We start from the raw sequence: 27087 nt of genomic DNA on the forward strand, positions 1-27087 counted from the left end.
TTTCCCCTCCTTAATGAAGCCCCTGTAATAAAAGCACGTCCATGTAGCAGATCGTGATAATAGCACATTTAAAAGAAAAACTATTTTCTATGTAATTCAATACAATTCAAATGGAAAACTCACTTTAAAAGACCAAATCAAAAATGATCTTAGATATCAACCTCTAAAACACTTCACTGATCTTAAATCAGTGATTTAGCTGTTGGAATTAAAACTGAATGTTAGATAATAATGATGGATGTTCATATCAGTGTGTAACTGTATCTCCCCCTAGTGGGAGAAGCTGCAGCCAAATCCCCAAAAATATAATTGTACTCTTGCATCTCAGTACTCTCTTCACTTGTGTACTTCTTAACATGATCCCGTACTGTACGGCTGCTAACTGTGTTCACTTTAAATCAATAATATTATTCTTATAAATCCAGATTCTGTAGAAACTGTCAATGAAATTAAGTTGTTTGAATAAATTAGATGGATTTGCTTCTTATTCCCTGCAGACAAAGTATAATCTGATGGATTCTGAGCTACAATAAGGGATTATTCATATGGAGAAATAATCATTTAGAAATTATCCAGAATATTTGACCAACACTTTTGACCTCAACCCTTGTTATTAATACTTTACATTTATTTCAATGCAGGTACTTTCTTACTTTAGATAACATTGATGTGGTACTTTAACTTGAGAACATTTGTGTGTATTTATTTGTACTAATACTGAAGTACTACCTCCATTACTATGAAGTATTATTACTATTGAGTTATTGCTGAATCTTAGTGCATCACATGCAGAGATAAAATAAATGTGACACAACCTGCAAGTAAACAAAGAGAAAATCATTTCAAAGTGTCAAAAGAATCAGACATAAAAGAAAATGAACATTGATATCAGATGTAAGTAGTTTAGTGGGTCACACACACACATACACACACTCACCTACACACATACACACACTCACTCACATAGACACACACACACACACACATACACGTACACACACATACACACACATTCACCTACACGCACACTCACTCTCATACACGCACACACACACACACACACAGACAGACAGACACACTCACTCTCTCTCTTTCACACACAGACACACACACACAGACACACACACAAACCCACACTCCCACTCCAACAGTATCATACACACACACACACACACACACACAAACACACACACACACACACACACTCACACACACACACACACATACACACATTACAGGGGAATTGCACCATCACCCCCGAGCAGCTGCGCTACTGATGCTGTCAAAACAGGACTGTACCACTCAATATAACAGGGAGGGATGGGGGTGTCGTCCTCTCAGCTCTAGTTGGTAAATCCCCTGAATGACTCAATCGACCTGACACAGAATTAAATAATAAAAGGGATACAAAATAAACTCATAATTAAAGCTTCACAGTGTCGGTGTTTCCTCCGAGCTCATGTCAGTAGAGCCTGCCCCCCCCCCTCCCGGATGTGGATGTGTCCGCTGTGTTGTGTGTTCTCCAGGGTGATGGAGGAGAGGATGTAGCCGCTCGGGCCCGAACTCATCTTCTGATAAACACGCAACGTTCATTCGGTTTATAAAAAGCACCGCGACCTCGCGACACGATGTCCGGTATCAGGTCCGTGAACGGGAGACTGTCCGGGATCAACCCCGCTGTCAGGTGACGTGACGGGGGTCCGTGCGGGGCTGTGATGGGCGAAGCTAACCGGGCTAATGCTAACCGGGGCTGCTAGCCCAGACGGTTTAACGTCCGTTAACCGGGAGCTCGGTTGAGTTACCGTTAAAAATACGATGCTAACGCTTAGACACACGTTCAGTAGTTTTATTTGTATTTGTTTTAATCTGCTGCTGAAGCGACGTTCATGTGTCTGTTTGATTTTAATGGAGCGTCCTGTTTGTCTGAGGCTGTAATAAAAACCCAGCAGTGGTTTGAAATCACATGATATGGAAGATATTCAAATAAATGTGATTTTTTAAAATATATTAATATTCAGAGAGGCATACAAATACAATATAAAGAGGTGTGCAACCTTTATTTAGGTTAACAGTACAGTTCAGCGTTGATTTACAGTCAATGGGACACATGACATTATAATAAGCTGTTATAATAAATATATGAAGACATTTTAATGGTAATAATAGATTCATATGAAATAGAAGCAGCAGTAAAATCTACTAGAAAGAAGTGAGACCTGTTAATATATTGTAATTATACAGTTTGGTGTTTGTTTGGAGTCAATTGGTCACATGACATAAAAATACGATTAAAAAAGTCATCTAATATGAAGAATATGATAAAACTCAATGAAAGGATGTGTGTTTAACTAGTCTAGGGTATTAATATCTGATATTATTTATAGTCAGTGGATCATATTAAAAACAATGGAGGTGTTTTCTCTTATTCAAATGTGAATTTACATATGGTTCCTATGTGGAAGCTCCATGATCTGGAATGAATATCAAACATTCAGCTTAACACTGACATTACATGTTTCTAATACAACATTCCTGCAATAAATCCTCCTGTTGTGGTGATTGATGATGTGGGTTTGTGTTGTCGTTGATTTGTATTGCATTAAACACAGAAGTTTCTCTATAACAGCTTTGGTGATTGTCTTTTGTCTCATAATCTGACAATTGTGTGACTTGAGATCATTGTCGCACCTCATGTGATATACTAAACGTCACCTGAAGTTTGAGAGATCAAATTAAACTACATTTAAGGTCCAATGTGTTGGTAATTTTTTCCCCCAGTAAATTACTGCTGGTTCTAAAGTATTTGTTATATTTTCCAGTTGCTGTCGCATGCGTCAGGTCCAGTCTCTTCTCTGCGAGGGAGGTGCCACCGCTCCTGATGGCGTCCTGTGCTCTCTCGGTACGTTTGTGGTTTTCCTTTCACCTTTTGTGTCTTTACTGGACCTGGTTAATAACTGCACTGGGATCTGTTGTGTCCTGAGGAAACTATTTATAACAGATGGGCGAATACAGGAAGTTATGAGGGGACAAAACAAAAACTGCCGCTTATGAACATCAGTGCAACGTTTCTGTGTGTTTCAGGAATTGACAGCAGATATAATGGGGGGTGCACTGAGCTGGCGAAATACCTTTTCTACGGACTCTATGAAAGAAATCCGCTGAATCTGGATCACGCCCTTGAGGAGTTTCCAGAAGAAATGCTCGATGGTAAGTTCGATTGGATTGTCAATCATTTAATTGTGCTTATTTTTGTGTTTATTCACTCAGACTCACAAAACTGCTCCCCTGACAGATGTGATCCTGCTGATCAAGGCCGAGTGTGTTCATCTGTACTGCAACCCACTGAACTACAGTTACCTGTTGCCCTACGTGTCCCACTGGAGGAACCTGCATCTGTACTGCATGACAGAGGCAGAGGTAATACACCTTCTCCCTTCATCTTGCTGTTAATTATACTCCCTGTGTGCTTAATCTACGAGTAGGAACCTTATTAAGGGTATTCAGGCTTGTTGATACTTCCACTTGGCTGAAGTTTTAACCCTTGCAGATTAATATCCAGCTTTTGCCAGCATTTGTTTACGAGTCAAGTCAGTTTAGGTTGTATTCTAGCAAATAGAATATAGAAATACACCAGATATTTCCTGAGCACATGGCTGGATCTCTGTAGAGTACTCATATCGCTTTGAAAACTCACATAGATCAAGTAGTTTGTAGTTTGGATTGTTATTCCTTTACTGAGTTGCACACCCCTGTACTTTCCCCACCTCTGTTCCCAGTATGAAGATGAGGAAGCTGCAGAGGAATTCAAAATCTCCAGCTTTGTCAGGATGGTACAGGACTGCCATCGCATCGGAGTTCCGTTCAGCTCCCAGGGTACCTTTCATCACCTTTTAATCACCACAGTGTTTCCACAGCTAACACATTTAAGGGATAATTAAAAGTGTTCAAACAGTAATTGCATGACACTACATATGAGTGTCAGTGTCTTAATAGCTTGTACTTACTGTGTAATTACACCAACAGCCCATGTAATTACGCTTTATTTACTGTTTTTAGGACACATCCAGAAGTTTGATATGTTTATGGTGGAACAGTGGCCCCTGATTCAAGCATTTGCCTTGGAAGGCATCGGTGGAGGAAGCTTCTTTACCATCAAATACAAGGTTCGTTTAAACATGTGACAAATATGATTTCTTGGCTCCGAGCTTCTTCTGTGTGCTTGTTTTATTCACATTGTTTATTTCAATTTTTCTTCCAGCTTATAGATATAAGTGAGAAACTTTGGCAGGTGTACACCAGACTGGACCCAGTGTCTCTGGCTAGTCTACTCGCTGAGGTATTGATGACTTAGTTGATTCATCAGCTGTTTTAACCTTCCTAGTATTCTGTTGTATTAATACATGAGACTTAAATCATCTGATAAATAAACATAATTCCATTGTCAATAAATGATTATTCAGTCAGTCAGTTGAAAGAAATTTAACTTATTGCCTTTTAATGATTCATTATTTTTATATTAGTAAAGCATAAACATTTTAAGACATCAGTTGAGACAGAAACAACCACAACCAACGATAGTTTGATTATTTTTGGCCTTGCATGGATCATCCACCACCAGTAATGATACTTACAATGCAAAGTTGAACACAACCATATATGTTATTCATTCTAATGTTGTTGTTATTTTAATCTTAGGACTTGATTAACTTTGAGAAGCAGTGGAGTGGCTTTTTCTCCAGCATGGACCTGGAGAGTCATCTGTCCATCCTGGAACTGTCTGAAGCTCAGGCAGGGGAGGTGAGGTTATACCCCTCGGAATCCTACGTGATAGTTATATACCTTTATTCTAAAATTACTAATAAACATCAGGAGAGAATATAGTACCTAAATTAGATATTAAGTGTTGTAATGTGTTTTCTCATGAATCTACAGTCATTCCGTTCGTATTACTCTCACGGACTGATCTCCAGCAACATCACAGATAAAAGGTATTCAACATATTGAACGAACTACAGTTTTATTGTCTTGTAGTTTGTGTGAAGCTAAATCCTATGGCTCAATCAAATGTTTCTTTGTTTCAGGAAAAGCCAGCAGCCCTTTGTGATGTTTGGGAAGCACTCGTCGTCAGAGGACCTGGAGAACGATTCCTTCAACTTCCCTTCAGAGAGTCATCAGGTCCGCAACACGGGGCCTCAGGGTTCTACAGCCACACACATGGTGAGAAGCACGGAGAGGAGAGCCACTGCAGGCTGGTACTGGGGTGGTGTATGAAACAGGAGTGTGTGAAACACTGAGCAAGCTAACACTGTGAAATCTAGAATGAGGAAAGAAGCTGATTAAATGAACCTGAATACAAACACAACATGTCTCCTTTAAAGACAGACGCAAGCCTGCAGCACCACCTGGTGAAGTGTTTTATTACAACCATCAGACTGTGTTCTGACAAATCCTCTTGAACCCGTCAGGCCTGGAAACATGTGTTTAATGATCATATGTCTCCTGTGAATAGAGTCTTTTAAAGACACATGTTTCTTGTTCATCAGGTTCTGCAGTGTGTGGCGCCTAAAGGACCCTTAGCCTGCTCCAGAACCTACTTCTTTGGGACGACCCACTCTCCATACCTGGGTGAGGTTTTACTGCATTAATTTACTGTGTTTTTCAACTGTGTATTTGTAAAATGGTGATAGTCACTAGAGTACATTTCATTTATATAGGATTGTTAGTAAGAAGTAAGAAGCACGAACTAATGCCATAATTTGCATTGCTCTGTATTTCACCCATAGGAAATCAAACTAAGGAGCCGAAGAAAATGGAAGTCTTGTAAGTGATTTATATTTTTGATAGATAACATTTATAGAGATTAAATGTTTGAGAATATTGGAATGAGAGAGTTTTTCTATTTTTCAGACTTTTATCACAGATTTATTCAGCTGCCGTCCAAGCCGTCCTTTCAGGAATCAAGTGCTACTCCTGCACCTCGAGTGCCACCAAAGTAAGAAACAAACCAAAACACCCATTTTAGCATTTGTCTCACAGCAAGTACAATCCCTCATAGAGACGTGTTTATTATTCCAGGCCAAGGACGTAGCAGAGACCATGTTCCTCGTGGCTTTGGACTCGATGAGTTTAAGCCAGTACCGCAGTGTTCTCAGGTACAGATTGATTTTCGTGGTTTCACTGTTGTTCTCTGTGTGAGACGTTTAGCCAAGCGTGGAATGAGATGTGTTGTTTGAATCGCCTTTGATTGTGTGTTTTCTCTCCTCAGGTCCAAATGTGAATTCAGCATTCAAGCCGTGAACAAGGAAGGGAGGTGTGTGTGTGTGTTGACGTGTCGTGTTAGGTCATCTGTTAAGCCTCTGTGTTGTCTGCACGTCTCCTTCACGTGTTATTTAAAAGAGAATCACAGTCTTTTATCCTTTTTGTTGCAGGATCATTCCTCTGACTGACAAGCAAAGCCGTTATGTATTAAAAACAGTAAGTTAGAAGCATTGAAAATACTTATGTAGAATTTTGTACATCTTCATCCTCACTAATTTAATTATTTTCGAAGGCCTCCATGACCGTCCACGACATCCCCGACCTGCAGAGCAACGGAGGCGACCTGGGCTCTGTCGTCTTCTCCGAATCCTTCTTAGAATCCAGCATCAATATCCAGCAGAAAGGTAAAAATATGGATTCAACTCAGTGCAACTAGAATACTTGACTGTTAACAGGAGGCTTTTTGAAAACAACAGCGGAGTCGTCTAAAAATAGACTTCTTCCTGCCCTGAGGATCATGATTGTGATTCATCTTCCACGTTTGTCCTTCTGTGGCGCGTGTCGTCTGTTTCCTCTCCTGCAGATGGCACTGTGTCCTCAGACAGCTGCTACACCATCCTGACTACCACCGTGCCTCGCTATGCCTGCTGGCCGGTACGTGCACGGCTGAAAATGAGATGTTTATTATAATATTGTCAAGAACACGACCATGTTTTTGATTTGGAATAATTACTTTGTCTACATTACAAATACACAGTGTTAGGGTTTTTCCTCCAACGTTGTTTGTTTCTGTTTTCTTCAGATGGAAGCGGATGTGAAGCAATCTGAGCAAGCGCAGCTTCTTACGAAGGTAGATTCAGAGGCTTTATTTGCTCCCTCCACACATGCCTGTCTGCCCCCGAGTGTTGATGTATGAGTGTGGTGTGTAACGACCCACAATATGTGTTTTAATAGAAGGAGGAAGGCACTTGTTTGGGAACTGCTCTGACTGTGGCAGATGCTGCATATGCTTTCTCCAGCAGCGAGCTCTCCACGCCTGAAGAAGGTAACACTCTCACTTGACTCATTTTTCATACTTCCCACTCATCTTATCGTACAATACGTGACAAAGAGTTGTGATTCCGTGTAATTTGTTTTTTATTGCTTGTCTAAATTTAAATTATAGGAAAGATCATCTTCTTCTCTGAGGGAATCCTGTTTGTCCATTCTCAGTATGGGAGCATTACTCTGTCCAAGGATCACATCAACACCATCAAGTTCTATGACCCGGTATGTGTGTGTTAATAATGTGACTGGATTCGTTTTCACATTATATCTTCAGTTGTTTTTCTTGCACATGAACCCATCTGTTCATTAACTCTTTGTTTTATGGTTCCTCTTATCACCAGGACTCCAGTGCGGTGGCTTCTCTCTTTGTAGAGTACGACAGCAGCTTCCTCCCACACCTCCCATTCCCTCTCCACAGCCCGGACCAGTGTCTGGTCTTTGCCCTTCAGCCGAGGTCAAAGAGCCACAGGGCCTTTTATTCCAAGGTGAGACCTTCAACCAGTGACAGGGGTCGTCTGAGTGGAGCTGATTCAGAACCTCATCACGACCATGTAACATGAATCAAAGGATTTCTTGATAGGAGTGTTGAACACAGTAAATAGTGGAATAGTTATTATAGCATCACTGTGTCTAAAATGATACGTTAACAGCATTAACCCCCGTTTATCAAATATACTTTGTCAAGTACTTCACTCCGACTATGACCGAAAATATTTTATTCTATGTGTGAGTTATTGATACGATAAAATATATATGTTTTGGTTTTCCTACTTGATTCTTTATTCCACATCTCCAGTGGATTGACCCTTGTCTCTATTGTTGTGTGCAGGTTTTTTCCGTTTGGCAAAGCTCTGAATCTGGACTCACTCTGCAGCTGCTGGACCAGGATCGACTGAGCTGGACCCAGAAAAACATGTAAGGCTGCACATTTATATTTCAAGCTGTATACTAAGATCTTCTAAGCTGTCTTATCATCAATCAATCCCTTTAATAATTAAACAATTGCATTTGATCTCTTTTTAATGTCAGGCACGCCCGACTCCAGAAGCTGCACAACAGTCAGGAGCCTCCAGTGGCCAAACGCAGAGGCAGCCTGAAGACTTCCTACTCTCAGCTGCCAGAGCAGGACATGTTAGTACACAGAGCAGTCTCACACTGAAGTCCCTCAGGGTTGCACTGAGAAATAATAAAACCTGATGCTGCCACAGGTATTGCTTATTCATCAGTATGTATTCCCAATATAGTATTTAAGCCTGTGTTTCTTGACGCAGAGTTTTTATCAGTGCTGACCAGCCACTCTTGGAAGGTGTATAGAAGATAATGTAGCCTCATTATCTGGCCGAAAATACGCAGCGCACACACTCTATGACTATGATCAGTAAAGCTGAAACAAGGGAGCATGGGAAGGCTCTTCTTGGCAACTTTTTAGTCCTCCCAAATCGCTCCTAAATCTGTCACCGGGTATAATTAGACCACCAACTGTTTTATGTACTCGTACCCAGAATTAACATACTGTACAGTGCTTATGAATTATAGCTGCTCCCCTTTGCACAGCCTTGCATTTTCCGTGTCACATCTAACGGCTTTCCCTCCATCAGAGATTACAAATTTATTTTTAAATTTTAGTGCTAAAACTCCAGCAAATGCAAGTGAAGAGAAATCAAAACAGTGTTCGTGGAATGAAGGAAGAAGTCTCAGCTGTTATATTGCTGCAAAGTCCATAACACAGGGCCTTAAAGTGCCCTAAATACACCTTAAAGATATTTCATACTTTAGATAGGTCTTTATTTTATTAACGTTCATTTAACACATCACGTGGGGAAGTGCAAGTATTTCTTGGACTCTGATATTCCTTCATATCGGTCCTACACAGACGAGGTTTTAAATCTGTTCTCACTGATCGCTGCCTTCTGTCCTTCATCAGGTTCCTTCAGCACTTTGCTCTGAGCAGCATCGGCCAGGAGCCCATTCTGTACGACCACCTGGGAGTGCTCTTCCCCTCCGCCGAGCTGAAGAACCCAGTCGCTGGGCAGGGAGACAAGGTGAGCAGGGGGAAATAACAACTCTGTATGGTAGAGCTGATGAAGTAAATATCTGAAGTGGACTTTTTAATGTGTGATAGGTGGTCGTTACCATCGTCACTGGACTAACTGGAAGCCACAAGAAAAGACTCTGTGACTTCCTGGTCCAGCTGAACAAGGAACGTGGACGGTAAGAGCAACAACTTCCAACAATATGCTCTTTGTTATGGTTTTGTGATGTGTTCATCTTTTCTGCTCATACTTCTATCCTAATAATAATGAATGCAAGAGAACAGAAAGGATTGAAATTAACTTTTCCTTCCATCTGTAGGTGGGTGGTGTACGAACCTGGTACCGACAGTTTCTCAGCCTCTCACCTCCAGCAGTATCTGTCCAGCTTCCTGGAGAGCCAGCGAGGCCGAGGAGGGAAACCCCGTCTGTTGGTGCTGTCCCCTGGGTAAGTCCACTGCTCAGAATTTAAAAAGACCTGCCCAAAAAATCAGAGCTCAGCAGAATTAAAATGTTACCACATAGAACGTGTTTTGTCTTAACCTTTGTTTGTCAGTGTCTTTAAAATGGACAAATGTTCTTCTTGTGCAGTTACACAGATGTTCTAGATGTGGTCCAGGCTGTGCTTTTCCACCCTGACCCGGTGATACAGGCGTGTTTCTCCATCGGGGCTGTCACTGCCTGTGTGGACCCGTCTGCTTCCTGTTTGGAGCACAGGTGAGATTTCTCTTGACGTAAACACTGAATAAATATGGATTGGATTGATTAAGTTGGCAGGTGAGCCTGATGGATGATGATGATACGAACAAACAAATGTGCCAGTGTACATTTCAAGACATCTCACTTTGTACATGAAGAAGAAATGGTTCCTGAATTATCTTTGTTTGCTGTGAAAGTTCAAATCCAATTGGGTTTAGTTTACATCCAATATCCTGAGCGTCCGTGTAGGATAATATCAATATCAGTGTTTCCCACAGAATTAGATTCAATCTGTGGCGGCTAACAAACTCAGATTTTGTGCAGAGGAGCTCAAGTGACACGTACAGTGCAGAGAGTGCAAGTAATACACAGAGGTCTCCATGCCTGCTGAGAGAGAGACAATAAACAACACTCTGCCACTGTTTAGGTAATTAATGGAAACACTGAATTCATTAATGGATTTAATTATATCCTGCTCTGATCAGAAAACAATCAATATAATGATCAACCTGCACCAAAGAGTTGGATCCTTCGGTTTATGTCATCGTCCAGCTGTTGCTTCACAGTTGATACCCTCAAGAGGAACCTCCTGCTTCATGCCCATGTTTTTTATCAGATTCACAAAACGTGGAAGCAAAAAAATGCATCTGTGTTTTCAGCTGTTAATATTTGTTATTACCGTAAGCTGCATGTTCATCCACACCAGACGCTGACAGACAGCGGCGGATGTTGATACATTTTTGAAGCGATGGACGTTTCCAGGACGAGGTCACATGACACTTTTAGCTATTAAAACTCAAGGCTGGTTCCCTTTTGCAGAGCGGATCAGTCCTACATTTAATCTCACTCTCCTTTTGTTACAGGCTTTAGATGAAGCTTACAGAGCTTCTCACTATCATAGATTGACTGAGCCGCTCCGCACAATATGACATACCACTCAAGTTAATGGGCTGTGTGCAGCCGAGCTGGGCTGCCCAGTGATACTCACAAACAGATGAAGTCACACCGTGGTCCTGGAACCCGGAGAAATGTATCTCAAGATGTGCCAATGAAAAGTATAATAATTCAAACTTGCACTCAAACAACAGGAAGAACTAAATCTGGTTGCAAAACTCCTGCAGTCTCTTAGATGAGATGATTTCCCATCAAGCCTAACTTTAATAATAAATCTGAAGGGTGTTTGGATCCTGTGCTATAAACAAGCTGTGATGTCTCTCCTTGGCTCAGCAGTGGAAAAATGTGTAATGAGAGGTTTAGCAATGTGGTGATCGCTGACTTTTCCATTTGAGGCATCTTCAGCAAGGCCCCTCTCACTGTCTGTTGCTATAGATTGTCTGGAGGTCTGTGGAGCCGTGCTATGGCGCTAATTGGGTGTGGTCAGCTCAGTTTAGGCCTGACCTGCCAATCACCCCCCCCCCCCCTCTGCATAGCCCCCTAATCCCCCAGATCCACATGTGCGACCAACACACCCTCCTCAGTGAAGCTCATCAGTCAGTCATGATCCATTCTTTGAGATGGATGTAGACAGTTCATTACATCAGGACAGGAAAGATAAATGCCTTTCAAATTACTGCCCCCCCCCCCCCCCCCCCTCCCCCTCCTTCAGGCTGACTGAGTGCTGGGGGGGGGTCAGCAGTGGCTGGAGGGGGACCAGCCTCACCACGGCTACTCAGAAAGCACAGTGTCTAACTCTGATCGATTTGAAAACTCTGGATACATTTTGTTAAGATTAAATGAGATTACAGAAAGCTTTCCCATTGGTCAGTTGCCAGTCATAGTCGTGATGTCGTCCTGTGAAAAATGCCTTATGATGGATAACTGGCTTGTTAGCCGAGGGCCATAACATGGAATTAGTCTGTTTATGGCTGCACAGCCTTGGCTAGCGCCCATTAGTCATAAATAGAGCGATTGTTAGTGATGATATTGTGGAACAAGTCGCAGGTTAAAGGTCCAGCGTGGAGGATTTAGGAGGATCTATCTGCAGAAATAGAATTGTAATATTCATAATTATTTTTTCATTAGTGTATAATCACATGAAACTAAAGATTGCTGTGTTTTTGTCACCTTCGAATGAGTCCTGTATATCTAAACTGGGAGCGGGTCATCAAACGTGGAGTCCACTATTCTTTTCCATTATAAATATTAAAGCATGATTGATATTTAGTTAACGACCATTTTAAACACAGATCTTTGTCCGTACCTCAGGATCATAAACCTTAGTTTCAACAGAATCTCTATTATTATTGTAGCAGGGACAAGTTCAGTCCAAATACATGTCCAATTGATGCATGGACAGCAGTTTTAATACACAGTACATTTAGCAGTTTTAATCCACAGTAAACCTTGTATATTTAACAAAAGTTTTACTTGTATCTTTGCTGTTAGGTTTGCTTTTCCCAAGCTGTTGGAGCAGTGCAGCCAAGGTAAGTCGTGTTCTGCTTTACAACAAAACACATAGAATTGAAATCCCCTGTAAGAAGTCGTTTTCACCACAGCCATGTTACCAGGTTGTAATATAAAACTTTTAAAGGTTAGGAAATGTATGAATTTTGTCAAATGAAGTCAGAGGAGAGGTTACAAGATAACAACATCATGATTTCAGCTTCTCACAGTAAAGCAGCAAGTTGGACACCATTGAGGAAGTGATGTGTTAGTGTGACGGGGGTTTGTTGTTAGATGGAACTTACTACACCTACACATATTTTTTAATAGAAAAGTAAATCCTCTCTTATCCCTCTTACAGCTTTCCTCCAACGCCACGATGAAAGCATGATGGACTTTTTTTTGTTCTTAAAGATTTTATACAAAGTTAAATAAGGACACTGTGACGTTAAAATGTTCAGAAAGCGAAAGGTTGTTCAGCAACACATCGCCCAAACAACTAAAGTATACACAATCCATATTCATTTCCTCTGAAGACGCCAGCTTGCAGCCTTGATACAGCAGCAGTCATGCCAGTAAACAGACTGGTAGTGTGAAATAGGGTGTTTCACCAGTGGCTACTGTATTTTCAGTAAAGTGAGTTTCTCCAGGAAATTCATATCCCCTTTTTGTGCCTTGTTGCATGTCAGGTATTGTGAGTACAGTGGTGTTCACGGGGCTGACAGCGGAGCAGAAGCACCCTCTCATGCAGCATGTTCAGCAGCTGGTACGCTCTGCCAACCCCACTGCAGCCTTCATACTCGCAGAGAGAGGAGCTGTCACCAGGTAGAAACCCACAGGATCACCATCAATGCAGCAGGCAGTCATTTAACTGCTTCTCTCTTCTCATCCAAAATATTCATATTCATCTTATTCTACTTTCTGTGTCTTTGTTTAAAACTGTAGGGTCAGTGTTGTGCTCAGGGACGTGTCATGCACATTTCCCTTTGCTTTCCCTGCTTAAAGAATATTTCAGTGTTTGGGTTAAAAGCCTATTATAGATAGAAGACTAATAAAAGACTTCAGCTCAACCGATTTGGACGTTTGTATGATGTCAATACAGATTTTAAGAAGTAAAATTGATCATTGCACCTTTAAGAGTTAAGTATTCACTGTTTGTTGTATTTTCTGTGTTTATTAGGAATGAGGACGTGAATCTGATACTGTCTGAGACCAGCTTCCACGAGCCACAGATGCTCAGAGCACGTTATGTCCTCTACCCTGGATGGTAAGACCCTCGGCCTGTGTTCCCCTCTTCTCCCCCTGACCTCCACGTGTCCTCCCGTGTCAACACTCAAACTTTTGACCGCTGAGCTACAGATTGCCGTTGATTCCTGCCTCAGTGTTCCTCGGCCCTGCCTCCCTGCGGTTTAATTGCCACTCGGCCACAGCGGTGGGGGTATCGGCTGCTGATTGCTGCAAAGCCCCCCAGGACATCTTGTGTTCTATCACCAGATGCCTCTGGGCTGCACAGTAACAAGCTGTTGGCCATGCAGTTGCCATGTACACAGAGGGGGTCTGCTTCCCTTTGGAGCCGCTCCATTCAGCCTTCATGCCTCAGTGGTCAGCCTAATATGAACCTCTGCTAAATCCTCCCCACAGATCATACTCTGGATATCTGACCAGTGTCTGGCACTGTTGATTTACTCATCCTCGAGCTTTAGTTTGTTCTGTATGTGTGTGTGAGCGAGTTCCAGCTGCTTCTTCCCACACGTCCTTAACGCCAAACTTTCTTAAACCTGCTGATAAGAGAGGTTACATTTACAAACTCATCAACCCCTTCCACACTTTGAACAGTTATCACACTCGCTGGCCTCCTTCCTGTGAGCAGCTGGTAGAGTAAACAACTTTACAGCCAAAGGAAAAAACTGCAGCACAGACACTTGGCTCGCTTTAGACTTAACTTTGTCACCATTTGTGTCACGTGTTCGGTCTTTCAGGTGCAAAGGGCGCTTCTGCTCCGGTTCTGGGTCTCTGGTCCTCACCCAGCAGCGCGTGGCTTTTAACCGGCCCCTGGAGAGGCCTCTATTTGTTACCCGGTGTAAAGGTGAGATGGAAAGAAAGCCCCCCCCCCTCCTCCTCTTCCCTCTTCTCCTTTTTTTGACTCCTACACGTGACAGAGGCTCCAGATATGAGCTGGCAGGGTTTGATGATGATTACATAAGCTGCCTCTCCTCCAAATATGGAGATAAGTGAAGTCTCAGAGTAATTGTCAGCCAACGCTGGGAAATAATCTGTATTCCCAAAAGATGCACGTCTTACTGCCAGATTGTCTTTTCAGGGATATTGTTGATTGTATTTTTATCATCCTTATTTGTTTTTATTTTGTTTTAGCTATTTCAATTTTTCACTTATTTACTTTTAATTTGATGTTTTTATATCTATGATATCCTCTGAGTTAATATATATATATATATCTTATAAGTTATGAAAACCTGTATTTGTCTTATTGAAATATGCCATATATATATATATAAACTTAATTATTATTATTTAATCCATATTACTCACTTCTATTACTGCTCATGTTTCTGTAGCACTCAAGTCATCACTGAAGTCCAGCCCCTTCCGTGGAAACGTGTACAACGTTAAGGGAAAAGTCAAATTCTCTGGTAAGGAATTTAATATTTTTTATTCTATTTTTTATTTCCTCTTAAAATAAAAAATATTATGGCTTGTGCTAACTATTAAAATTTTCAGATCAGATTTTCGACTTGCCGGTGTCTTGGTTTTGTTTAGCATCGATAAACAAATGTGATTTCTGTCCTTGGTAAATATTTGACCTGCATTTGCGTTTCCCAACCTTTTGGGAGTGATTAGAGAAAGGCTGCCCTCGGGGGCAGAGAGGAAGCTTCGGACGGTAGGAAATCTGCTCAGTTGTTGCTCTGGTGTCTGGTGTTTAGACTTCAGCTCATAGTCCACTCGTTTGCTTTCCTCCCCATAGTTCTCTCACTCCTATTTTTCATCTGAAAGAGCTGTGTAGAGCTGTTGCATGAGGAGAAAGTGCAGGTGCCTGTGAGGAGATGTGCAGAGAGTGTGCAGAGAGTTTTGTACAGAGTCGAGAAGATGGAGGATGGAGGAGTGAGTGTGGAGACTGTTTGATCCTCTGAGAAATACTCACATTCCCTTTAGTGTGAAGTGTGCATCTCAGTCACTGTGTGTAGGGTAGTGTATCATTTACATCACCGTATATTCAGTTATTTTACTTTGTTGTATTTAGCCGTCCTACATCCAGGACATATTTTTTACGTTGGGTGAGGGCTTACTTGATGTGTTTATTTATCTTGTTTTGTTCTCACGTGACTTGTGTGAGCCATTTTGGGATCAGAGGGGCTGTATGGATGTTTCAGCATTAACACCCCACAAACAGCATGCTGTTGCCACATGAAGCTGCCACAGCAGGTGTTGCTCTAGGTGTGAACTGTGTGTGCGATGTTGGATGTAAGCTGCTTTTGTCTCTGGAACATTCAGACTCGGACCAAGTGATGGAAGTGAGCTATAACACGGTGAGCGGGAGACTGAGCGTTGTCTCCGAGCAGAGCGCTGACCCGCTCCCCCCGGGCCCCAGGGAGACCGGCTCCTCCTGCTTCCTGGTCTTTGATGGCGTCGGCCTGACGGAGGACGGACTGAAGGACTGGATCAGACTGTGCACCAAGCAGGTAGACGTTCACACAGCCCACTGTCTGTGCTGGAAATACACTCTGAGACCTGTGCATAGGTATTTGATCATCAGTAGGATCAAGATGTAAGAGAAGAAACTAACTGTTTCTGTTTTTTACAGAGACAAACAAAGAAGCCGAAGAAAACTAAAAACAGTCTTTCACCACATGAAATCAAGATTATACATGTAAGTGTGATATATTTATAATCGTACATCTTTATATAATATAGCAGTGGCTTGGTTCTGGGTGGGATGAGCTGCATTGACTCCACTTCTTCTCTACTTGGCTACAAGAAGAATACTAGTAGCTCCAGGAAAAGATCCCTTGTCAACTCAAATGTATTTATTTACATGGAAACCGGAACATGGAAGAGGAACAAGTGCAGCAGCTTTAGAAAGTTGGAAAGAAACTAATTAAAATAGCACTGTAGTATTCAGACTGTTTGCTGTGGCGCTGCAGTTCTGTTCCCCTGCTTCCTCTTTGCTTTAAATATCCTTTGGGTTTGTCCCCCGTGTGGCAAATGGAATTGACTGTATATGGCTTGCAAAGGCTCACACCTGCGTATATAAGGTCCAACACTTCACACGGTCAGGACACAACCCAAGTCTCTGTAGACCTCCTCTATAAAACTGTGACGAGGCATAGATCAGGGCGAGGACATAAAACCATTTCTAAAGCTCCAAGTGTTCCCAGGAGCTCAGTGGCCTCAATAGTTGTGAAATAGAAAAAAGTTTGGAACCAGCAGGAATCCAGCGGTCACTCAAAAGTCCTCTAGAGGGACGGGGGGGGGGGGGGGGGTGAACCTGCTGAAAGGACGGCCGCCGCAGCAGCACTTCATCAATCAGGCCTTTTTGAAAGAGAAACTTTGAGTAACAGGCAGGTTGTAGCTGAATGGGAGTTTTTTAAAGGACATTCAAGACACTTTGAGGACATAAAGAAAAAGATTCTCTGGTCTGACGGGTCAAATATTGATCTCTTGTGGTAGAACCCCAAAACCAGCTGTCTAATATCATCCTTATTTTGATTAGGGTATCGAGGGGTCTCAAATAATGCGTACTAGGTCTTAAATATGTAAGGTAGGTCTTATTTTTATTAAAGTATATAATATTATGTTATTAGTTCTTTAAGATAAATGTTTTGTCTGCATGCTAATAGGTGAATTCATCTGTGTCATACTTTTTTATTCATTACGGTTTAAAAAGCTCCTAAAAAATCTTAAATTAAACTTTTTGAAACCTGCAGAAAAACCAAGTATAACCTGCAAACAGCAGCTTTGTATTATGATGGTGCTTCTCACTGCCAGAATCCAGATGTGCACAGCTTGTAGACTCTCATCCGGGAAGACTTGAACCTAAAGGGTCTTTCTCACTCGACTGAATGAAGGGTCTATTAGATGTTAAGACGTTTTACAACTGGAACTGGTGTCTAAATGTTTATCTGTGGAAGATTCTCCTACATTGATGTCGGCCTGTAACTAAACCTGATATGACATGTTTCTATTCAGATGACCAGACACCTGGACCCACTGCCAGCGGGGTACTTCTACAACGGTTATCAATATGTGGACATCTTTGGAGAAAAACGGACCTTCCATCCCAGTATCCTTTTCATCGTGTTCACCTTCGGTTGTTTAACTAAACCTGATCCGTCTCCCAGGCCTGGAAACAGATCCTCATATATTTTAAATGCTAAAAACGAAAACCCAGTCAGTTGGAGTCAGTGTAGGTTTAAAAAGCTCTGTGCTTGCCTCTGTGTTTGCTGTGTGTGTGGTGATTGGTTGTGCCGCTGTTTCCCTACATTGCTAACACCGCAGACATGGAGGAGTTCGAGAAGGAGTACATTGCCGAGGCCAACAAGGAGATCGAGCTGTTCAACCATCAGCTGGAGCTGCTGGGCCAGCCCGACCTGTTTGGTCCATGATGGAGTCTGTGTGTGTACGTCCACTGCCTCCATCGGTCATAACTCCAAGGCAACCACTGTGGGAGGGGTAGGGAGGGTTACTGGGTTTATATACCGAACACATGTATCTGCAGGAAGCGCTGCTGCTACAGGTCCATTCATTATCTGTGTCCCATGTCACACTGTCTCCTAATGTGGTGGCACCAAATGACATCACCACCCGCGGCTGGTTGTGTCACATCGTGGCTGCTCGCCTCTCTGTCGTCTGCAGCACCGCTAACCGAGCAGTCAGGTGCCGCTTATCAAATGAAAAGTGTCAAACGGATGTGGTCACTCGTATTAGTTCAAATCGAGACACGTTTGTCAAGAGAAGAGACTTGTTCACAGCTGCAGGCAAACCTGAAACCAGAGCCAGCACAAGACTCCATCTTTAAACCGATGTGATTGCACCGCTAAGCCCGCCAGCTAAGAGACTTTCACAATTGAAGGGAATTTCCAGCCACTCGCTCCTACAGCTTGTGCCTCTCTGTTTATCACAGTTGGCAAATTAAAACCTCTATTTCTGGACAGGCATGGATAGCCGTGTGATTCTGGTGAGCTCCCTGGTGGGGTTTCTCAAGAATCGCTCCTCCTCTGTTGTCACCCAATCCACGGCCCACCTGTTAGCTTGTCTGGTGCCGTGCTGCGGCAGAGGGAGCGCTTGGCCGTGGAGCTGTAAACATTGGCCAGCCTGTTGGCTGCAGACAGCTGATGGATGATGCCATTAATCACATAGCTCTACGCCACCCAGTGCTTTATTTTAAGACTCCTAAAGTGAATCTAATGAAAGTTCAGAAAAAGCAGACTTCAGTCCCCACAGCAGTCGTATTAAAGAACAGCTGAGGCTCAGACTGCGGTCACATGAGCATCAGAAACCTTAAAGCACTGTTTTCTGTGAGTTCAAATATTCCAGTTAACAGTGAGAATCCAGATAGACACATACAGGTAAACTAAACGTCCCTGCAGCCCGGTGTGGGACACATTTCACTGTGTCCATCAAAATGGTTTATATCTTATTCACGTGTGAACATTCCCATTTTGAATTATATAGATGGGGTTTCTACGTTAGGGTCAGACAAAGGGAAAATTACATAATCTTGGGAAGCGTTGGGTCGGTCTGGGTAAACATGAGTAGAGCCTCTAGTTACAGGTTCTGTATCAGTGATGTGATGTTCCAGAGGATCAGAGTTTAGGATCTGATCAAATCAGTAGTTATGCTCTGCGATGGTGTGTCACGATGATGTTCCGCTCTGCAGGGTTCCTCCACAGGTTTGAAATTCTGCCACTTTGTAGGAAAATATCTGAAGTTTCTGTGTTGTCATTTTGACAGCAGCATGTTTTGGTATAAAACCCAGATTCCTAATCAAATGAGCTTTTCAAGATAAAAGTCTGATGAATAATTAGAGATTTAAAGTTGAAAGACGTGTAGGAACCCTGTTGCAGTGTCCGGAGATTGGCTGTCATTCATTACGGGGGTCAGCAGTGTAACATGAATACTAATTAACAGTTAACAATAACATTAACATTGATGCAGACTGTAAATAAAGATGGACGACACATCTCCACTTCCTCCCATTATACAGAAAAGAAGCCAGAATATCCCGGATATGAACTCGGCCATCTTAGAGTCAGAGTCTGTAGAGGAGTGATTGAGGGTGGATCCATTTTTATAAAATCAAATAACTAATTAAAACATCAGAGTGGTTAGAACTACCTGAAATGACAGAAGACATCTTTCAGGTGGAGGTCAACACGCTTGAGCTTCACTTTTTGAGGAGCTGCCATGTCGTCCATCTTTATTTACAGTCTAAGGTTCTGACAGAAGAACATTTGAATGCACTTAGAAACGTGCAGCTGCTGATTTGATGGTACGATGTTTTACATTGGCCTGAATGCAGCATCAGAACAACGTGAACAGAGAGACAGAAATGTTTGCTAGCACAGATATTATTTAAATCAGTGATGATGTCAGAGTTCACATCGCTGGATCTTTACATGTCTGTGATATCCAGTGAAATTAAAACACTCAATAGTTTTGTTTTCAGCCGGAACACAAACAGACGAATGATAACATCATTAGCAAATTATTCCCCCCCCCCCCCCCCCACCCCCATATGACCTGTGTGCATCTGATCAGAGTCAGATAATCCTGAACTCAGCCTGACACTGCTGCCCCCCCCCCCCCTCCCCTCAGCAGAGTCCCCTGGGACCTGAACAAGCCATACCCCCCCCCGATGCTAGATGTGCCACTGTCTCTTAGAAGAACCGTGCATTGTGTAGAATATAACAAGCGGTGCCGTACGCCTCTTTGCCTCATGTGTTACTTTGGCATGTTCCACAGGAAGTTAACACGGAGCCAAGTCACTTATTCCGTGAACTTCTCTCTCTCCGTCCCCTTCTCCTTCACACTATGAAAGAAGTGCAATTGTACCTTGTGCTTTTTATATATTCTACTTAGAGCGCTCCTCAAATAGCTCTTTAAGGACAAAGCCCAGCAAACAAGTGAGCTGCTGAATCCTCCGTCTCTCTCGCAGCTTGGGTTCCGTGGTCGGCTGCTTGTTCCTCAAATAACAACATTAAGGGTCTTAACAGCAGGTGAAGGGTTCTGCTGCAGATTGAGATGCTGCTGGGTGGGGGGGGGCAGAAAAAATACACATTCCCTCCACTTGTGAATGACTGATGGACCAGAAAGCAAACAGCTTACTGTGCTTGTTCCTGAGAGCAGGATAACATGTAGCATAAATCCTTTGTTGACAAAATGATAACTCTTGTTGAAGCTGGATCCCTGGTTTAGTGATTCCGAGATGCCCTCTGCAAAGCCCCCCCGCTCTGAGCAACAGTTGCTGTCAGTCCGTAGTTATATAATACTACAGGGGCTTAGGCTGAGTGACAGGGAGATGGCTGTGAGGCTGATGTATGGAAGAGTGAAGCTGCCACCACATCAGAACCAGCTGCACATGAATGAGAGCGGAGCAGCGGCAGCGGCAAATATTTCTAATTGGACAAGAGACCAAAAGAATTGTCCTTAAAGAGTCGAGGGTTATGTGAGATGTTTGTAAAGTTTAAATCAAATGACCACTAACACACACACACACACACAAACACTACTACTACTACTACTACAAGTATTTCTATACTACTTTGCATGTGTTGCGATGTCATGTGAACATGATACCACGTATACTCTGAGAGAATTGCCTTTCACCAAACTGGTACAACAAAGAGAAAACTGTCACATTTATTTTACATATCTGCTGCGAAAAATTTGAATTACCTCAAAACGACAAAGAGTATTTTTGTAAGACTGTGAATTGAGCCGCGAGCAAAACGTCTCTTCTCGCTACAGGCTACAAGCTACAGGCTACAAGCTAAAGGCTACAAGCTACAGGCTACAAGCTAAAGCAACAAAAGGCAAAAGCAGATGCAATTTCTTTTTTGTAAGAAGAGAATCTGATCGTTTGTGAGATGTCAGGTTTCTCGGATCCAGCAGTGCCTCGGCTACGGCTAAGAAAAAAGAAAACAGAGATTCAAAGCTGCATTCGGAGCTCCATCCTTCTCCCTGTCCCAGGAGCAGGAGGACGAGTGGTCAGGCATCCGTCCCTCAACAGTGTTGGTGAAAGGAATCCGTGGAGTGGTTCTCTAAAGCAATGTGTGTGTTTTTTAAACTAAGCCAGAGGGTAAAGCAGACGAGGCCACGTGGGGGATCGGCCACTGGAGGGCTCGGGACCATTCAGGTTTCAACAGACCAAACGGAGTGAGGGAGTAACGAACCCAGTGTAGGGCTGGTATTTAACAAGGATTTATGTTTTTGCACTGGTGCATTTCTTAGTGATTTATTTGGACCAAATAGTTTATTTAGTACGACTTAAAGGGAAGTTGCGCTTTTGTCTGTTTGCTTTAAAGTCAATAACAGGAACTTACTTCTAGTTGGGATGAGAATCCTCCGTGTTTATCAGAGTTCAGACGATAGACGGTGAATCAAGATGGACGACTCCTCTTCCTCACGTTCTACAAGAAGGAAGCTCAAATACCCAAAGGCGGCCATCTTGTGCTTTTGATGTCATTTGAGGTATCGAGGTCCCGTCACCCTCAGCTGTCAATCAAGATCAAAACCAACTGTAAAGCTCGGGTTGGTAATCCTGGATAAATGTGTCCAGATGAGCTGTTCTGCATCCAGCCACCAGGGGGCTCGTTCATCTTTATTTAAAAGTCTATGATACAGACAAATACAAAAAAACGGGAGGATTGAGTTTGAGACTAAAGTTGGGTGACCCCCTACTCATTGCACAGCGGGGCCCCGCCGAGCCCTCCACAGGCCCCCCCACTGTGACTGCTGCCCCGCCCTCTGGCCGACCGAGCACCGTGTGTCTTCATCCCGTGTGGAGGCGAACGAGTTTGTAGCTGAAGTTATAGGACAAAAACAAAGTTTGGTGTTAATTGGTTTTTATGTGGAGTTCAGGAGACTTCATGTTCTTGTACTGCGATGTGGGTGTGGGGTGGGGGGTGGGGGGGGGGGGGGGGGTCTTATCCGGGGCCAACAACGTGGAATGTACGAGCTTCTGGAAGACGTTGGTATTCTTATGGTTTTTTGTGTTCTTATTGGCGAAAGGCGGCTTGGAAATGGATTTTTAACTGACCAAATGTTTCTCAGCCTCCAGGCGACTGTTGGTACTAATTGTTCGGGCCGTTACGTCCCAACGAGGTTAAAAGGGAATCACAGGCTCGTCACCCGAGCGTCCTCACAGACAGCGAGAGGAGGCTTATTATTGCCCCTACCTGAAATGACACACTTGCCCCAATTGACCCGAGTGTTGTAGACGGAGATGGGGGTGAAATTGTGTTTAATATCTCGTGTCTGTAGCCACACACCGGCTGTCCGCACTGCCGCGTGTAAAAATAGGACGTTATTCGTGTCAAGGAACACTAACGACTGAAGTTGGGACGTGTTTGATGTCACGATGACAGAATTAGATCTGGGGGGGGGGGGAAGTGCTAATTTCTTCATCTGCAGGCCGTCCAAAGTAAAACGTCAAACTTCTCGTGGTTCATTGTGATGAGAAGCAAAAATAAACTTCTGAAGTGCCAAAATTCCACATGTTCACAGAAAAGGAGCAAAACTGAACTGAATTGCATTTGCACTAAACTACTGTAACTTCTGTTTTTTTCCTGTGACTGATGCTTTTATAATCTCATTGTATTTATTGCACCTCGTAATCCATTAAATATTTATATGGTTGATCTGTATGATGTTTCTGATCTTTAATCGATTAATGGAATGAGTTTAAAGAAACACATTCTGTCTCTGGACTCTGGTTTTGTTTGTGTGTGTGTTGTGTTTGTGAAAGTGTGTGTGTGTGTGTGTGTGTGTGTGTGTTTGTGTGTGTGTGTGTGTGTGTGGTTCAGTCATTCACAAACTTTGTTACATTGAAATGTTGAGATTGTGCTGAGGAATCCTGCTCTGCATACATGTGGCTCAGTTTCAGCATTTCCTCATGCTGAGTGTTTCTCTCCCGCCCTGTGTGTGTGTGTGTGTGTGATTGTCTGTGTGTGTGTGTGTGTGCGTTTGATTCTCTGTTTGTGTGTGTGTGTGTCTGTGTATGTCCTCATATTGTTGCCAGGCAGATCCTGTCCCCCACATGGCTGACCTCTGACATCAGCGTTTCCTTGCCTCTCTCCTGCCATCACCCCTGCGCCGCCAGTTTCTCCCCAGCGACTCAAGACAGGACACCCCCTCCCCACCCCACCCTCCCCCCAGCCCCCCCGCCCAGACACACTCTTACCGTTTCTCCTCCACCGCCCTGTTTCTCCTTTACCGCCAAACGATTGTTGTATTTTTACTGAGGCAGTGAGCCGGAGCTATTTGTGGGCTATTATGACAGCCTCATGTAAACACTCATCACGCTCACCGGCGTGTGCCAAAGCCGGAGTGGACCAGGGTCACGGCAACAATACTCCAGTGTGCGCTGCTGGATTTGTTCACTTTCACTCAGTGGAGCTGAGGCCCGGTTTCATTCTTTCCCCGGCCTTGACCACAACTTAAGCCGTCCTCCGGGTCCGACTGTTTCCAGCTGCGTGAGACAATGACTTGATTCTGTAACCGATGTAAAGAAAGTTGTGTTTTCATCCCAGTCCGATGGTTTGTCCGTCGGTTGGTTTGTTTATAATCGGAGTTACGCAAAAACTACCGAATGGAACGCAACAAAACTTGTTGGACGGATGAGACGGGTCCACAAAAGACGGTTTGGTTGAATAATGTTATTCTTATAGTATTTCTTTAATAGCATGCTGACAAACTGAACATCATGATGCATATTTACTTGCTTATAACGTGAAAAACCACAAATACACTGATCAGTCTGATATTTAGCACCACAGCTGAGCACCTCTGTCAATCTTAATAAATCCTGGATCAGATCACCGCTCTCTAAAGATCCAGAGACAGAAAAGTTTAGTGTCACATTCCTACAAAATTACACACATTCAAAGAATCAGAGATAATATCCATACACCTCAGTGAGTGGCAGTAAAACCTGAGAGATTGTGTCTCAGTGCGATTCATTTTTCCGTCTGATTTGCATTAGTCCATATGAGAGTCTCCATAAGGCAGTGAACAGCTATATTCACAAACGTGTCCATCTGGTTTCCTCCGGCCTTTTCATTCACGCCTCTCTCTCCAGCTGCTTGATGTCAAAGGACATCAGGACGGCCATGTCGCTGGACTCCCCCGTGGACGCCGCCAGCTTCAGTTGCTGGAGACCGTTTCCACTGGAGACTTCCCCCTCCCAGACTCTGCTCTTGTTCAGCTTGAGATCAGTTCTGGTCTCTCCCACCACGCTCACCCTCTGGGCCCCGGGGACCCTCACCCTGAAGCGCACCCAGGAGAGGGGCTCCAGCAGGCCCACGCGGGGCTCAAAGAGCACGCAGCCTTTCCTCCAGGCGGAGTAGACGCAGGGGAACGGAGGCCCCGGCTGATCGCAGCTGTTCCTCAGAACAAAGTCACACATGGGGTTGAAGTCTCCACCGGGGGCGGTCCTGGCGTACAGGCCCAGCCGATACACCCCGGCTTCAGGGAGGCTGGCGCTCACCGTCACCTTGCTGTCTGTGTACGTGCAGAACAGGTGGCGTGAAAGTGGAATAGCTGCTGTTTGCTTCTCTTCTCTGCTGAGCACAGTGTGAAGCTCCAGGTCCCGCTGGTTGTGGAAGGTGACGTTACACTTGCCTTGCTGGGTGCTCACCAGCGCCGTGGTATGGCTGAACTTGGACAGCCCCGCCTCCGTGGTGCGGGTCCCGGGGCCACACGCCGAGCCGAGGTTCGGAGGGAAGAGCTCATCAGGTCCGACCGCCTTCCCTTTGCAGTGTAACAGGATGTTGGCAGCGTTCTGGAACTTGACCTCTGTTTTCTCGTAGTCCCGCACAAACACCGACAGGCGGTAGAAGCCACGTAACGAGCACAGGACGTGGCAGGTCAGGGCATCCGGCTGGATCTGAGTGGCCAGGCAGCGCTTGGCTACAGCAGCTTCCAGCTCCGGATGAACCAGTTCACACAGCAGCATCAGAGGCCTGGATGTCTTCAGCACCAGCTCAAAGACCCCGTCCTCCACCTCAGCCACCTCGCTGCCCTGACTGCTGCCGGTGATGCCCAGGGACCCGGCGACAGGCTGCAGGCCCCAGGACAAGAAGGGATTCTCTGGGATCTCCTCCCTGGCCCGGGGGGTCCGACACTCCACCGTGAAGGAGCACACCCACGTCAGAGCTGTGACGGCTGCTTCAGGTCTGGCAAACACCTTCAGGTCATATGTGCCGCTGGCAGGAGGCAGGAGCTGCAGCTTCATGTTTCGATGGGAGACGGTCAGGAGGCCGAAGGACGAGTTGCCGGAGTCCTTCTGCTCCGACGCTCCACAGTGGAGGAGGTCCCGGTGCTGAGTGATCTCATAGGTGAAGGTAGCAGGTCTGGAGAAGCCGAGGGACACGTTCGCCTCACCTCCGTCTGCAGAGGAAGTCAAAAGGATAAGATGATTCAAATCTTTTCACTGGAAAGACAGAAAAAGAGGATTGGTTTTGGAAACCTCGACAGAACTGAGGCCGACCTGTGACCACGTGGAAGTGATGAGGCTGAATCAGCCTGAGCCCCATGGTGAAGAAGGCCGAGGTCTTGAAGACCCTCCTCTCAAACTCCTCCAGGGGTATGGGCGTCTCCAGGAGCTGCCACTTCTCCTCATCGGGGAAGTGCGACTCGATGAACTCCTCTGGGTCCGTGAGGAAATAGAACTCGTCGAACCTTGGGGGGAACAGATGGAGAGAGAAGCTGGTTTGAGACTCAACTCACTGCAGGTTTCAGGAGCATGAAAATAAACAAAAGGTCGAGCTGACAAACTTTTGCATCGATGTGACGCTTCTAACTTTGCAAGAAGAGGAAGGTACGGTCAGGCTGGGAAATCTCAGTTTAGATTTAATAAGATACAGGAATGTTGTAGTGATGAAGATGGTTTGAATCCCTCTTCCTCTTTCCAAACCTTTTGACGAAGCTCTCATGTTCCATATCCACCCGTCCTGCTCCCCAACAGGCGTCCAGCAGGAACCACTGTCCTCCGAGGAGCACGGCGTTCCACAGGTGATCCGATTTCACATTGTTGAGGCTCTGGCCCTGACGGTACCCGATGCCCTTGCTGTGGCCGGGCACTTCTTGGCACTCGATGCCCACCTCTCTGGAAACACAACCACAACAGAGCAATCACCATCCAGTGAATGTTATTTGTACGGTAGTTTGGGCTGATGAATGGTCCGCAGTGATATGATCTGTGGAAAGTTGATTTATCTAAAGACGTTTTGAGTTCTGCTGTGTTTACCTGCACATCTCTGTGCAGAGGCTGGAGTAGCCGCAGCAGACGCCCCGCCCGGCCGCGATCACCTCCTCCGGGGAGCTCAACTTCTCCGAGCGGCCGAGGTACCCGCTCACGTCGTACTCTGCGAACACACAATGTTCATAAATCTGCTCTGACACAGAAAGGACGACCATTACGGAAGGATGGGAT

The 27087-nt window shown here is 44.3% G+C and overlaps 1 protein-coding gene across 1 annotated transcript; it reads left to right on the forward strand.

The window, feature by feature from the left end:
• The first annotated feature begins 1519 nt into the window (after positions 1-1519).
• dnaaf9 (dynein axonemal assembly factor 9) lies at positions 1520-19970 on the forward strand. The gene is made up of 37 exons (XM_053433725.1): positions 1520-1684; positions 2820-2899; positions 3082-3207; positions 3293-3417; positions 3777-3873; positions 4057-4163; positions 4259-4336; positions 4696-4797; positions 4933-4988; positions 5082-5217; positions 5544-5625; positions 5784-5820; positions 5908-5992; positions 6076-6152; positions 6266-6310; positions 6429-6474; positions 6551-6662; positions 6842-6912; positions 7061-7108; positions 7213-7303; positions 7424-7527; positions 7647-7790; positions 8135-8220; positions 8335-8436; positions 9230-9347; positions 9428-9516; positions 9658-9783; positions 9927-10052; positions 12420-12457; positions 13106-13241; positions 13597-13683; positions 14396-14502; positions 14993-15067; positions 15927-16114; positions 16237-16302; positions 17622-17715; positions 17931-19970. Exons 1-37 carry the CDS (start codon positions 1629-1631, stop codon positions 18035-18037), a joined length of 3450 nt encoding a protein of 1149 aa, XP_053289700.1. The 5' UTR covers positions 1520-1628; the 3' UTR covers positions 18038-19970.
• The last annotated feature ends 7117 nt before the right edge of the window (positions 19971-27087 follow it).

The sequence above is a fragment of the Pleuronectes platessa genome, chromosome 11 (genome assembly GCF_947347685.1).
Source record: "Pleuronectes platessa chromosome 11, fPlePla1.1, whole genome shotgun sequence".
NCBI classification, from domain to species: domain Eukaryota; kingdom Metazoa; phylum Chordata; class Actinopteri; order Pleuronectiformes; family Pleuronectidae; genus Pleuronectes; species Pleuronectes platessa.